This window comes from Lactuca saligna, chromosome 7 (genome assembly GCF_052625555.1).
Source record: "Lactuca saligna cultivar CGN05327 chromosome 7, ASM5262555v1, whole genome shotgun sequence".
Taxonomy (NCBI): Eukaryota; Viridiplantae; Streptophyta; class Magnoliopsida; order Asterales; family Asteraceae; genus Lactuca; species Lactuca saligna.
Genome location: NC_136423.1, coordinates 61,887,123 through 61,903,675, shown reverse-complemented (window position 1 = coordinate 61,903,675; position 16,553 = coordinate 61,887,123). Strand labels below are relative to the sequence as shown.

The 16,553-nt window shown below is 35.3% G+C and overlaps 1 protein-coding gene and 1 pseudogene across 1 annotated transcript; both read right to left on the bottom strand.

The window, feature by feature from the left end:
* Positions 1-4,019: 4,019 nt before the first annotated feature.
* LOC145005920 (putative germin-like protein 2-2) lies at positions 4,020-4,768 on the bottom strand (annotated as a pseudogene).
* Positions 4,769-7,288: 2,520 nt separating this feature from the next.
* Positions 7,289-10,423, bottom strand: LOC145007009 (uncharacterized). The gene is made up of 3 exons (XM_078966014.1): positions 10,082-10,423; positions 8,187-9,982; positions 7,289-8,102 (listed from the first exon to the last, which is right to left on the bottom strand). Exons 1-3 carry the CDS (start codon positions 10,421-10,423, stop codon positions 7,289-7,291), a joined length of 2,952 nt encoding a protein of 983 aa, XP_078822140.1.
* Between the last annotated feature and the right edge of the window lie 6,130 nt (positions 10,424-16,553).

Sequence of the window (16,553 nt, the reverse complement as noted above, 5' to 3'; positions counted from 1 at the left end):
TTCGTTGGCTTGAGCGAGGTTCGCCTCCTCACCTCGATTCTTGTTTGGACACTCCAATGCATAATGACCAAATTGTTCACAAGTAAAATATTTGGTTTTACTTTTATCCTTTCGAGAAGGATTATGGTCATTCCGATTTGTATTGTACTCGCGACCACCTCCTTGGCCACGTCCACGACTTCGGCCTCGGTTACCATGTCCTCCTTGTCCTCTTGAAGTGTTTGACGAGTTTCTCTCTCTAGTTTGCTTTGAACGAGATGCCCACTCGGCATGTGTAAGCAATAGAGAAGGTCCTCCTTCTTTTTCTCCATAGCTTCGAAGTCTCTCTTCATGGGTCTTAAGACGACCCACAACTTCTTCCACCATCATATTCTTCAAATCTCCGAATTGCTCGATAGATGTTATGATTTGTATAAATCGTATCGGTACGGCTCGCAGAAACTTCTTCACAACCATTATTTCTTCAATCTTTTCACCTAGAGATCGAATACCGGTTACGATAATATTCAATCTCATGGAAAAATCATCTACCGATTCACTGTCTTTCATCCGGATCACCTCAAAGTCACTTATCAAGGTTTGAGCTTTAGCCTCTTTGACCCGATCGGCTCCCATGTGCATCATCTTAAGCGTTTCCCATGCTTCTTTAGCCATGTCCTTCTCAGCTAACATCAGAAGTACATCCTCTGGAATTGCTTGATAAATAGCTGCAAGAGCCATCCGATCTTTACGTACGTCCGTTTCTGCATTTTTAATTACATCCCATACTCCTTGTGCTTGTAAATTCACTCGTATTTTTATGGCCCACACCGCGTAGTTCATCTTCGTGAGCATTGGATAGTGTAACGTAACACTACCGTCTTTCCCAGCCCTTTGAAAATTTTCATCTTCAGCTTGAGAAGATGACAAAGTTGGTGTAGTCATTTTTGGCATAAACTTGGGCATACATAATAATGATTTTTTTTATTTTTTTTTATTTTAATTTTTTTTTTGAAGTACAGGGACCAATATGAACTTTTCAGAAGTTCAGGGTGCAAATAGAACTTTTACAGACGTAAAACAGGGGCTAAACTGAAAATTTTCTGAAAAACGGGACAAAAAATGCAATTTTTCTGAAAAACAGGGGCTAAATTGCACTTTTCGGAAGAACAGGGGCTAAACTGCAATTTTCTGAACTTCGGTCAGCCGCTTATGTCACTGATGACGTCACTGCTACAGTGCTGCTACAGTACTCGCTACAGTGTCGTCTTCTCCGACGAACACTGGTTTTTCCGGCCAACTTTCCGGCGACTTTTGACCAACTTTGACCGGCGATTTGGAAGCTTTCCGGTGGTCAAAAAATTCAAAAAATATATTTTCGGAATCCTCGGAACGAGAACTTTCCAATGGTGTACTCCGAAATTGTTTTTGAGATAAAAAAATTTTCAACCAAAACACAAAGAATGCTCCCCCGGAGCTTAACCAAGCTCTGATACCACTTGTTGGGGTTGAAACACACTTTTATTCAGAACTAGAACAAAAGAGAAGAGCTTATACACTCAATATTACAAGAAAAAGAAACAACCCTCTAATACTTACTCTAAGTATTACTCACTACACTCTCTGTTTTTGTGGTGCCTTACAACTCAGATTACAACTTCTATTTATACTAAAGCTAGCCACTATAAGTACTGTGGCAATTTATTGTGTTCATCGTATGAAATAAAGAGGCTGCCATTTCTAGTTGTTATTGTCAACAAAGGAGGCATTCATTTGTCAACTAAAGAGGATGGTGCAGCTACTCATGGCAGGTTCACACCCAAGTAGGTTTACACTCACAACAGATACAATAAAAAACTATTTGCGGAAGTTGAAGAAGAATTCTATCGTCACAGAACAAGAAACACTCCCTTCAATTCATGATTCGTACTGAACAAACCCTAATTGTAGGAAAATGCACAAAGAAAAAGTAGAAACAGGAAAAGGAGAACTCGTCTGCACTTGAACACAGAGAAAAAAAATAAATCTATTTATTTCTTCAGTTTGATTCAATTAAAACCTCAAAAAGTCACATATCTGTATCGAAGAAACCCATAAAAAGTCACAAATTGGTTCGTGCTTTTGGGTTTAAATAAGAGAAAATGTAGTAGAGTAATGAAAAGAAAGAAGAACAAGAAATCGGGTCCCTAATGGCGTGGTAGATGAGCTTGATCACGTCAGGTTCATGTTTTAGGGCTCCATAGAAAGCAGACATGCCCATAAAACCCAAACCCTGAGCTGATACCTCTAAACCCTATGAACCCAATTTAACTCTTCGAACTACTACCATTTTTCCATCTTTGTTCTTCTTCTATGGATCCATGAAAACGCAGGTTGACTAATTTCTCCATACAGGAATCCATGTCGGCGTTAGGGTTATCCAGAGCCGATGATGGTGTAGCGGTGGGAGCTACTGGTTTGGCGAATGATTCCATCTAGGGATGAGCAAAAGGACCGAACCGGTTGGAACCGGCCTGAACCGGACCGGAACCGGGAACCGGCTTCGGCCAAAATCAAGAACCGAACCGGCCCGGCGGTTCTATCGGTTCTGGTTCCTACCGGTTCTTGTCGTGTCATCAAATGTTGGAACCGGTCCTTGAAAAATAGCATAATACGGTTCCGGTTTTTGCCGGTTCTACCGGTTCCGGTTATATTGGTTCCGGTTCCCGGTTCCAAAAATCCACAAAAATAACGTTCCGGTCCCGGCTCGACCCCGCCCCCCCCCCCCCTTTCGCTACTAAGGATGAGACGCGAGTTTGCCTAAAAATTTATAAAACGGCAAGTAATTTTAAGGCACAAAAAAATGTGTGTCTTAAATCCTTCAAATTTTTTAAGAGATGGCATTTTCTTTACGATACCCACATTTGCGTATCTTAAATCAGTGCGTGTAATAATCCACGTGACATTTTAAACCTATTTTCTAGTACTGGAGGTTGATATTGCTATTGCTTGGTTTCTTCTTTAGTTTCTTTTATCTTTTTTGTTTTTTGTTTTTTTTTTTTTTTAATTTTTTTTTATTTGGGAAAGAGGCCACAGCCCCGGCAAAGATATTGCTTGGTTGCTTCTTTAGTTTGTTCTATAGAGAAGTTGAAAACCCTAGTTATTTCTCAGAGTTTTTGATTAATGGAATGAAAACGAAGAAGAGATGCTTTTATTCTCATTTACTGATACGTGTTGTTACTTACATGGCTTGAGAATATGTTATTATGTTGTTTTTAATTACCAGGTCATCAAGGATACAAACCCACCCCGTTTCCTAGCTAAAAAGGTTGTAATTGACAACAATTTTGTAACTTAAATGACATTGCACAAAAATCACTTTAGTGAGCAATCCGGGACAAAACCAATAGTTAATTGTATTACATTGTCATTTTCCATTTTTAGGAAAAACGACACACTTGAGAAAATGAATGGAATATATAAATTTGGAAAAAATTTGTTAAAAGTTTAGGACACCCATAAATATGTAGATTAGAAGATTAAGCTCCAAAGGAAACAGTAATTTGAAAAGTGCGATTGATTTTGAGATTTTCTGAAGTCTGATATACCTTTCAGCCACCAGACCTGATATCAGGTTTTCAGTGAGCCTGATCAGCCATTTCAAGGAATTCCCCAAACACAATCCAACAAGATATCCAATTTATTGATTATCATATACCCTTACCACACTCATAGTCCCTAACTTAATAATGACATATTTTCTAGATTTTACTGGTTATACAACCCTTTTTGCATCCGGGTGTGATTTAAGACTGTAAATTCCGCATCTACAGCCTAGAGGTAATATTTGGTTGTCACTAGCTAATAAAAACTATTAAATATAACCATTATCATGTCAAACCAACATAATAAGTAAAGTACACCATACAAACTTGAAAAGACAATTGCACACAAATAAATTTGAAAGATACCTTCAAAAGAAGCCTATGAATGAAATCAAATGATTAATTACACGAACATCGACTGCAGTAAACGTTTTGTAATTGTAACTTTTTGTAACTTTAGAACTTGGCTTGTAGCTGATCCACCACACTCTTATCCACCTGGAATGCCCTGGCGAGGATATCCCATGGAATTGAAGGATTTGCACCGAAAACAGCATTTCCAATTGTTATTGCACCTGGGTTTTGACTGCTTAATGCAGCAATAACAACTGCATTTCCATTACCCACATTCCGCTGGAAATGAACAAGTCCCACAGGGAACACGAAAACATCACCCTTTTGCAACACCTTGGTGATAAAGCGGTTATCAGGATTAGAAGTGACAAATCCAACTTGTAGGGTCCCTTCAAGAACTGTAAGAATCTATGTGGCTCTTGGGTGGGTGCGAGGAGGATTAAGTCCCCATGGTGCATAGTCAATTCGAACCATTGAGATGCCTAAAGTGTTCAGCCCTGGTAACTGAGTCGCAAAGACTGGGGTCACCTTTGATCCCAATTGGTTTGATGTGTTACCCCTGAGATGTAGCCCACTGAAGAAGAAATCCTCCGCTTGAACTTGCATTGGGTTCTTGCATGTGACACCATTTACTTTGACTGAAAGTTAAACAACATTTTGTTTGTTAAAATAAAAGGTAAATGTAATTAAAAGAGCACATTAGATGTGTGACAATGAATCAATGATTAGACAATACCTGAGCTGTTGGAGTCGGCTACACAAAAATCTTGGAGGGGGCTTGGCTCGTAGGCTAAGGCAAGGTAGTTAAAAGTAAGTGCTACAACACTCAATGGAACGAGTTTGTTCCACATTTCTTTTAATAATAAGAATAACAGCAACACAAAGATATAAGAATGTGAGCTCTAGGAAATAGAAACAATGGAGAGGGTATTTATTGGTGAATGATTCTGCTTTGTGGTTCCATATATATAAGGCTGATTTGCATGGTTCTTGATTTTGTTCTTTACTGTGTCTTTCCGCATCCAATCACTACAAAAATACTAACCTTTAGCGGCGACGAAAGTCGTCGCAGTTGAACATCTCTGTCGTCGCTAATAGCATTAGCGACGACATATCGTCGCTAATGCGTCGCCGCAATTGGTTCGTAGCTAATACCCCATGTCGTCTCTAATACTGTGGTCGCTAATACCTGTCGTCTCTAATACACTGATGTCGTCTCAAATAGTGTCGTCCCTATTAATATTCCGGCAACCGGTAGGATTTTTCCGGCGATACTCTCTGGAGGCCATGTCGTCACAATTGACAGTAGTCGTCTCTAAAGGCGTCGCTGCTAATGTTTTTTTTTTTTTTTTTTTTTTAAGAAAAACTTATTTTTGATAATATTAATTTATATATATTATAAAATGTTGTTTTGATAGAAATACATATATAAATACATACGATATTATATAAAAACATCAAAAATACCATATTCCATTAACTATTTTCCAAACAAACATCAAACATACCATATCTAATAAATCTCAAACAAACACTTAATATATATCATACATAAACTATTTTCCAAATCAAAAGTAACATCCTCCATATCATAAAACAAGAAATACTAGTTGTCTTCGTCTTCCCCACCGTCTTCCCCACCGTCTTCCCCACCGTCCTCCCCATCGTTGTTTTCCTCGTTGACTTGGTTTTTAAACGAGCGAATAATGTCTCCAATGGCCGTCACAAATGCCGGGTTTTGAAGAAAAGCGTTCACATCAACATCCTACAATTAAGTCACAAACAAATAAGTTATGAACAATTCAACAAACCATCAAAGCACCAAATCAATTAAGTCTATAACAATTTAAGAAACTACCGAGTTACCAAAAGTTACTACAAATACATTAAGTTCTTAACAATATAACAAAGCAACCAATTTTTTTAAGAATTTAACAAGTACCTGCGTTGGTTGCGATGCTTGTGATTGTGGCTGCCATTGGGATGAAACACTTGTACCCGCAGTTGAAGAAGCTTTAGGCCCAATACCTCTCACATGCCCCCTTCGAGTACCCAACACCTTCTCAAATATTGCGATCCAATCAATGGTGTCTGGATCACCACCAGAGTCGGCTATGTGATGAGTCTGTAGAGCAACCTCAGCAACTAAGGCATTCTGTATTTCACAAAGATTGTTAATATACGTTAAAACTAACAAAAAAAAAATTAACAATCTACTTCATTTTTAAGTAATAATAACTTACATATTGCTCTTCAACCAATGGATCAACAAATTCCCCTCTTTTATTTACATGCGCACGATGAAATACTTCAAGTCTATTCAAATTCTGTTTAACATTACAAAATATGTTATAGTTGAATAAACATTAAAAAATATGTTATAACTGAATAAACATTATTGTAACTTACTTTTTTGAAACAAGCACTACCGTAGCTGCACGTCCCTCCACGATTCTTCACTACTTGCTTCTTCCGGCATTCTTTGTTTCCAGTGGATCGTTTTTGATGTTTTTCTATTAAGAAATGGTCAATAGTAGCATTCCAACGCTGCTAGTCCATACCCCTAGGGTCTTGAGCCCTTGCTGCCTCCACATTCCCTGCAAAATCATCAAAACGTTTTTTTGCAATATTTTTGCGTCCTCTATACCGCGCACATATCCGATTATTCAGTGATGCCCAATAAGTTGAAGCCATGGGATGATTTGTAATCGCGTCAAAATCAAACCATCTCTACAAAAAAATAGATATATTAAAAATAAATCAAAATTAAAAATATTAAATATATAACTTTATAAATAATTTACCGAAAGATACTGCAACATTCCAACCCTTTCGGCTTCAGAAACCTCTATCCATGTGTCTTTATCAAAACCGATGTCCCGCCACATATAGCTCCCAACCTCCCGAATAAAACATTCATACACCTCCCCAATCGGCATGTTAGTATTTACGTCAAATACTATCTTAAGAGGCCGTTCACCGTTAGCTTTATAGAGTTTGTGCATTTTTTTATTTACCGCCATGCCTCTTCGTTTCGGAAGCACCACTGCATAAAAAAAATATTAGTCAGAATAATTTTTTATATACATACAATGTGAAATACATTGAATTAGAATAGATTTTAATTACCATCGTTTTGGTGATCACCAAAACCCCCACCGAACGGATGTGGTGGCTCGTCACCACCGTCGCCTCCATGACCCATCACAGCAGCCATGAGATGGAGCAATGCAATCCAAAAAAATGACATCCTGAAAAATTATAACACAATATGAATGTATATATATATATATATATATATATATATATATATATAATATGACTACAACAAATACAAACCTTATTTTACTAATTAAATGTAAAAAGATTTTTTAATCATTCTCGCCCCCAGACACTTCAGTGTCTGCCGATACATCACTATCATAATCAGAATCTTCCTCATCATAATCAGTCTCGCAATCAGACACATTATTGATGATACTCGTTGGTGGGTCAACTTCAATATCATCTTCAATCGATTGAGAATTTTGAAAGTACTGGCTAAAGTCAATTGAGAGAGTGAAATTGGAAGAAGCATTACTAAGAACGACATCGGTTGAATCATTGTCGATATTTTCAATGGGATCATGATCAACATCATTCATCGGTAGATCCCAAATTCTTCTATGATTAACATTTTCAACAACCCACCGTTGGGTGTCATTTTCGTCACTTGGAGAAGGTTCTTGGATGTAAAATACTTGCTTGGCCTGCGTAGCAAATATGAGTTGATCTTCGCTGCTCAATTCGCGTTGTGGGTCGATAGTGGTGAAATTATTATCAGATTTAACTCCTGCAGTATCGAACCACTTGCAACGAAAAAGTACGGTGGAATATTTATGTGGATAATGCAACTCGATAATCTCTTCTAGCTGACCATAATATTTCTGCTTATGCTCTCCCTCAGTTAGAACCCCCGAGTTTTGTGTTGATCGTTGAGCGTCACGCATAAGTACCATATACCTAACACCATTCACTATGCAAGCGGTGTAAGTAAAGGCATGCGCATGCACACCGATTGAAAGAGCTGATAACTCCTTATTAAACTCTAGAGATTTTTGTTTTTGCATATCATAGACCTTATGAAGAAACCATTTAGGAAATTCGATTTTTTCATCACTTTCAGGATGTAATGATTTGAATTCACTACATTGATGAAAAAATATATATATATTTAGTAAAAATGTGAAATTAAAAAAAGACAGTGAATTAAAAGATAAGAACACTTACGCAATATACTTTCTGACTTCCTCACAATTATCAAGCACAAACCAATGTAGACGTTTTCTCTCCTCTAGACTGAGATTTTTCATTTTCCTTCCGCTAGTTGGTCGACACTTAGACTGAAACACCCATAGCTTTGTTTCTTCTATGATAACATCCTCGTTTCTTTCAAGGCGATTGAATCGAGTCTCAACATCTTCAAGGTACATCGAACAAAATGATAATGCCTCTTCAGCGACATAACCCTCAGCTATAGAACCTTCCGGCCTCGCCTTGTTTCTGACATAGTTTTTTAGTTTTTTAATATACCTTTCAAAGGGATACATCCATCTCATACATACTGGGCCTCCAGAAATTGCTTCATCAGGTAAATGCAAAACTAAATGAACCATAATGTCAAAAAACGCAGGAGGATAGATCACTTCTAATTTGCACAATATTTTAATAATGGCTGGTTTCGCTTCTTTCATATCCTTCACTAACAATGTTCTTGAGCAAAGTTGCTTAAAAAACATACAAAGCTCTATTATTGGTGTATAAACACCTTTCCCCAAAAGACCTTTAACTCCAATGGGTAACAAACGTTGCATAAGAATGTGATAATCATGAGATTTCAACCCAATAATGTTAGTATTAGTTTCATTCACTTTCTTACCGATGTTAGATCCAAACCCATCTGGCAGTTTCACATTTCTTATAAACTTACAAAAACGAATGCGGTCAGCTTTCGTGAACGAGTAAGGTGGATGGGGTTTATGGAACTTGTTTCCATTCTTTTTCAACCATAGATTTTTCCGAATGTTCAGTTTTGTCAAGTCCGCCCGAGCATTTGATGTGTCTTTCGACTTATCATTCATCAGAGAAGTACCCACAAGACTCTCACCGACATTTTTTTCAACATGCATAAGATCGAAGTTGTGCTTCAGCTCCAGAGAAGACCAATACTCAAGTTCAAAGAATATGCTCTTTTTGGACCAATTCAACTCGAAATCCTCACGATCTCTCTTAATACTAGCTCGTTGAGCAGCTACTTTACCCGGTGGACGAAACAATAGACGAGCGTGTTGCGCTTGTATTTCTTCCTCACTAAACTTTCTTGGAGGACCTCTTGTCTCATGTTTCCCATTATAGTCCAAACTTTTTCTCCATGGATGGTCAACATCTAAGAACCGGCGATGACCAATATATACGACTTTATTTGATACTCGGTATGACGGGGTGTCTTCGTTGCAAGTCGGACAAGCTTTGTACCCTTGTCCGCTCCAACCGAATAAACTACTACGAGCAGGAAAGTCGTTTATTGTCCATAACAACATCGCTTTCAAATTGAAGAATGTATTTGTCGCTGCATCTTTAGTACGTACTCCAAAACTCCATAATTGCTTCAACTCATCCACCAACGGCCTAAGGAACACATCCAAGTCCTTCCCGGGTGCTTTGGGGCCGGGAATCAACAAGGTCAACATGAAAGATGACTCTTTCATGCATAGCCATGGTGGAAGATTGTAAGTGGTGAGTATGACAGGCCACGTGCTGTGAGGATTACACATGTTACCAAACGGATTAAAACCATCAGCAGCAAGCCCTAAGCGTACGTTTCGGGGTTCCCTCGAGAAGTCAGGATACTTCATATCAAATTTTTTCCATGAAGTACCATCAACGGGATGAATCATCGTACTATCTTTGGATTGTCCGGTACTATGCCAAATCATATCTTTAGCTGTGTGTCTTGAACAGTACAAACGTTGTAGTCTGGGGGTCACAGGAAAGTATCGTAAAACCTTATGAGCCACCTTCTTACCCTTTGTATTTTCATCAACCCACTGACTCTCATTACAAACTGGACATTTTTGCAACAACTCGTGCTCTTTCTAGAAAAGAAAGCAGTCATTTTTACATACGTGTATTGACTCATAACCTAAGCCGATCTTTTTAAGTGTCTTTTTTGCTTCGTAATGTGATGGGGGGACCCTATTTCCTTCAGGAAATGCAGTTTGCAACAACTCAAGAAGCTGATCGAATGAACTATCAGTCCATTTGTTGATCACTTTGATATGCATCAGCTTTGCTAAAAAGTCAAGGGACGAAAACGAACACCCAGGATATAATTTGAATTGGACTTCCTCTAACAGCTTTTGAAATCCAACATCAACACCTCTATCGTCTGTATCTAGGTTCCCTTCGTTGCAGTTGCTATCATTTTCAATCACACCTCCCATAACATCATCAATAACATCAGCCATCTCGTTACTACGCGGTATGTCTTCGACAACCGGGTGAGTTGTATTTTCGCCGTGATACTTCCATATAATATAATGTGGACTAAAACCATGTTGAAGTATATGGAATTTCATTATGGCTAGTAGTATAAATTTATTGACATTGCATTTGTTACACGGGCATCTAATTTGACCTTTGTTATCGACATGTGGTTTGGACCTCTCGAGAAAAGATTCAAGTCCTTGTTGGAACAAGGTAGAGTTACGGTTTTCAATAGTAGTCCACGTTTTATCAATAGACATGTTGCAACTGAAACAAAAGTTAAGTTTTAGTGTTTACTCTACAAGAAGTAAAACTTGGATTCAATATTTATAACAACCGAATATTTCTTAAATTATTTTTTTTATTATAGCATGATACTTTAAACGATAGTATATATATTTGTTATTTATATTATCGTTTTTTTTCATAACTTATAGATTTAGCGTAGCGTTTTAACTTTTAATTTTTTTTATTATTAAATTTTACTGTAAATGATATTATATATTTGTTATTTATTTAATTAGTTTTTTTTCTTTTAAGAACCTTTTTTACGAATGTTTCTTCATTAACTTATAGAAAAAATTATCTATTATGATGTATTCATTTTATTCTTTTAATATACAATAAAATATATTTCTAATGATCATATGAATATTCTTAAATTTTACATACAAATTCATGATGAACATACAATAGTTTCACAAATATATATATATATATATATATATATATATATATATATATATATATATATATATATATATCAATTTCACATATAAATTTATCAAACTCATACATGATATATACACTACTCAATTCATACAAAACATATCAAATTAATCAACTAAACACACATTCAACCAATTGAAAAAAAAGATCAAATTCATAGTTCTAGTTCTAGGTTCATAAACAATTTTACAGTTCTAGGTTCATAAACAATTTTACAGTTTACATCAAATTATACTAATCAAACTAACCTGTCTGCCAGCAAAATGAAAGCTAGAACAACTTTTCAGTGGTGAAGCTGCTGAACTTGAACCTTGCTGGAACGAAGAACAAAAAAAAAAAAAAAAGAAAAAAAAGAAATCAACTCAAATAAGAATCGGTGGTGTTAAATGGAGTACAATGGCCGGAGATATGAGCAAGAACACTAACCTCGCCAGAGAAATGAACACGAAATCGAAGCTCCCGTCGGAATTGGAGGACACTCGCTTTGGAGTTAAACCGCCGGTGGGTGGGACTCGGTTTTGGAGGACAATCGGCCGGTGGGAGAAGGGTTTGTAGCCCAATCAGCGGTGGAGAGCGTTGGGAGTCGCCGGAGTCGCCGGAGTCGGCGGAATCGCCGGTTGAAAGAAAAGGGACGCTAATAGCGTCTGGGGAAGACGAACTGGAACATAAAGGGCTAAGCTATTAGCGGCGACGCTAATAGTGGCGACGCTAATAGCGGCGACATGTGGCTATTTGCGGCGACAAATTGGAGGGAATCATACACGCACTTTTTGGCGATTACCAACCGTTGGATTTGGTTGGAATTGTAGGGTCAGATTTCGTTTTAGGGTGCGTTAACGGATCGGACCCTTTAGCGGCGACATGTCGCCGCTAAAGGCGTCGTCTCTAATGCCTTATCACAGGATTAAACCCTATCCGTTGGATTATTTTCCAAACCAAGGGTCACGATTGAAAGTAGCGTATCTCCGACGGATCACCGGTGTCTGTCTTTAGCGACGCCGCTATTAGCGACGACGGCGTGGTTTTAGCGGCGACATACAGCGCGTCAAGTCTGGTGTCGCCGCTATTGATTAGGTCGTCCCAAAAAACGTCGTCCCTAATACTCCGAATTCTTGTTGTGAATGAAAAATAATCTATCTATTAGAATTGCCGTCTAACACGTAAAAACACCATTAGGCCCCACTACAATATGAATAGATGGCAGATCACTTTGGATTATAAGAAATTGGTCAGCCGGCTTTTTAGCTGCTTTTATTCCTTTATGTTGCCAAGAATTGGTCGCATCAGTTCTGAAATATTAAAAAGCTAAATTGCGTACCATGTTCCTTTTAAGTGCTAATTTTACAAATTAATAACACTCGGCATGAGAGTGATTATCATATGTGTCTACACTACAAGAAATGTTGGCATTAGCGGCGACATGTAACGTTACATGTCGCCGCTAATGCCAACATTTCTTGTAGTGTAGACACATATGATAATCACTCAAATGCCTTGCGTCGCCGCTAATGCCAACCTAATAGCGATCTGCATCAAACGAACCCTGTCCGTCCAATTTGTTTTCAATCGAAGAGTCGTAAAGGAACGAAAAAATGCGCTGATTTTTCCCCCAGGGTGTCGCCGCTAATACCAAGGCGTTGCCGCTATTGCCCGTCGCCGCTAAAGGCCTTCCCAGATAACCCCCATCAACTTCCTTTTCTCATTTGTGTCGTTCCTTTCAACATCTCTCACTGAAAACCGGCGATGGACTTTGAGGACCGGAGACGCAAGCGACTGCCGACCACCAGCCACTCCTGTCGCAACAAAACTGGCACACCGCCGACCACCTCCATTACCGGCGACGTAGAGGTAATCACTGGCGACCTATAGCTCTAATTCCGAATTTTTGACATTGATGGTCGAATTCCTCCCTATTTATTATTATTATTATTATTATTCTTATTATTATTATTATTATTTTGTTTTGGTGCTAATTTGGGTGGTAAATGGGTAGTATTCTTCAATTTTGTTGTGTGATTATTCAATTTTTTTTTTGTGTGATTGTCGAAGTGTTTATGCATTTTGTGGGATTATATATGGTTTTTTTTTTTTTTTTTTTTTTTTTTGTTTCAGATTTGTGGGAAGGGAAGTGTTTATGCATTATGTATATGTTTTTTTATTTATGTTTATACCACTTCAACTTAAAAATGAAATTTGGCATGAAATTTAAATTGGATATTGTAATTGGATGTATATATACATTTGTATGAAATTAAAATTAGATGTAGGCATTTGTTTGAAATTGGATGTATACATTTGTTTGAAATTATATGTTTAATTGTATGAAATTGGAATATGCAAGTTGTATTATATGTCTAAAATGAACTGAAAATTGGAATTGAATGTATTCTATACATGTATGATTATGTGATATTTAGGATTTATAATTTGGCTTGATTAGGTTATTAATAGAAACTTACTTCTAGTAATGTATTGTATATGGTTTTAAAGTGCTTAATTTTGTTAGTGATTTAATGTTGGTCATTACAATTTTAGTTTAATTAGGTTAATTATTGTTTTCATTTTTTAAAAAAATCAATAGAAAAATAGTAAACTAATTGTAAAATCAAATTAAAATAGTTTTAAAATCAAGTTAATATTAATATTAAAATAAAATTAGTTCAAAAAAATAAACTAATAACAAAAAAGAAAGTATTAAATTAATTAGAAAATCCAAATAAGTTACCTGTAGAATCAAATTAAATTAATTATAAAATCAAATTAATATTAATATTAAAATATAATAAAACTTGTTATAAAATCAAATTAAATTAATGTTAAAAAAACTAATAAAAAAAAGGAAATATTAACTTAATTATAAAATTATATTAAGTTAAAATTTAAATCAAGGTGCTTAATTTTGTTAGTGACTTAATGTTGGTCATTACGACTTTAGCTTAATTAGGTTATTAACAGCAACGTACTATTAGTAATTTTAATTTAATTATAGATAAAAATTAAATTAATTTTTAAAAAATAAATAAAAAAATAATAAATTAATTGTAAAATTAAATTAAATTAGTTTTAAAATCAAGTTAATGTTAATATTAAAATAAAAAAAATTAATTTAAAAAAATTAAACTAATAATAAAAATAAAAATATTAAATTAATTAGAAAATCAAAATAAGTTACCATTAGAATCGAATTAAATTAATTATAAAATCAAATTAAATTAATGTTAAAAAAAACTAATAACGAAAAAGAAAATATTGAATTAATTATAAAATAAAACTAATTTAATTTTAAAATCAAAGTGCTTAATTTTGTTAGTGACTTAATATTGGTCATTACAACTTTAGCTTAATTAAGTTAATAATTGCAACATTCTTCTAGTAATTTTAATTTAAATATAGAATAAAATTAAATTAATTTTAAAATAATCAACAAAAAGAAAATATTAAATTAATTGTTATATCAAATTAAATTAGTTTTAAAATCAAGTTATATTAATGTTAAAATAAAACAAATTAGTTAAAAAAATAAACTAATAACAAAAAAGAAAATATTAAATTAATTAGAAAATCAAAATAAGTTACCTTTAGAATCAAATTAAATTAATTAGAAAATTAAATTAATATTAATATTAAAATAAAATAAATTAGTTATAAAATCAAATTAAATTAATGTTAAAAGAAACACTAGTAACAAAAATAAAAATACTAATTTAATTATAAAGCAAAATTAAGTTATTATTATTATTATTATTTTTATTATTATTATTATTATTATTATTATTATTATTATTATTATTATTTTGAGTTTAGCTATTTTTAATTTATTTTAATTTAATTATCATCGTACAATAAGTGAGTTGGCAACGGGCAACAAACTGCGCCGCTACGCCTTTTTGTATAGCAAAGCTCAATCTTTTAAAGATTACATTCATAGAACTAGGGATATACCATTGCAATGCATGATCCGTTGTACTCTATTAAGAAGCTCTAATGCATCCGGTGCGAGGAAACTAAACGTATCAAACGCAAACGGTATGATTGTATGAACACATGTTGATTTTCCGTGCACGATTTCTCATGTTTATTGACTTTGCCTGTAGCAACTTTTAAAGCAGTCAGTCCTGCCGTGAAACCCCCCGACCTCAAGCCCACGAAAGGGGATACCCCTGTAAGGTCAACACATGCAACTTTAGCTTAATTTTAAAATCAAAGTGCTTAATTTTGTTAGTGACTTAATATTGATCATTACAACTTTAGCTTAATTAGGTTATTAACATCAACGTATTTCTAGTAATTTTAATTTAATTATAGAATAAAATTAAATTAATTTTAAAAAAATGAATAAAAATAAAATATTAAATTAATTGTAAAATCAAATTATGATGTTATAATTAACAAAAAGCAATAAAAATAAAAATATTAATAAAAGCTGGACTACTAACAAAAATCATACTAGAAATAACTCTCGTGTTTGAATACTTTTTGAATCATCAACTTTATGAATACTCTATTTGATTTTTGCTTCCCTTACAGTAATCCATAAACACTAAACTATGTTTCAGTTGCATCTTGTTTATTGATAAAAGTTGGACTGCTAATCCACATCGTCAATCTCCGAGTTCCAGCTAGGACTCTTTTGTCCATAAATCCATGTTACACCTAGAATGTAAAGGTGAAACCAGGTGTCAATGTGAGCAATGTGATAATCGTTACATCATGGATCCGAAAGCAATGAGACGTCATGTTCATATATACGGTTTCAGTCGGTCATACGAAACGTGGATATATCACGGTGAACCTTTAATTCCTCCGGTTGTAGATGTCATGTCTCCAGGTGACGAGATGGCTAATGTTATTGATGATGTTATGTGGGAGTTGAGAGACAATGATACCAACATCGATGAAGGAACCTCGAACACAAGTCATTGAAAATTTGTACCATTTCTAAAGAGAGCCGGTGGATTGATAAAAACACCAAGGGTAAGAAGGTGGCTTATAAGGTGTTACAGTACTTTCCAATGACCCCTAGACTACGACGTTTGTATTGTTCAAGGTAGACTTCCAAAAATATGATATGGCATAGTACTGGGAGATCAGAAGATGGTGTGATACGTCATCCCGTTGATAGAGAGTCTTTGAAATTTTTTGATGTAGATTACCCTAACTTCTCGAGTGAACCTCGCAACATACGTATAGGGCTGGCAGTTGATGGCTTTAATCCATTTGGTAACATGTGTAATCTGCATAGCGTGTGGCTTGTCTTACTCACCACATACAATCTGCCACCATGGCTTTGTATGAAAGAGTCATCATTAATGTTGGCCTTGTTGATTCCCGACGCGAGAGCACCTAGAAAGGACATAGATGTTTTCCATAGGCCGTTAGTGG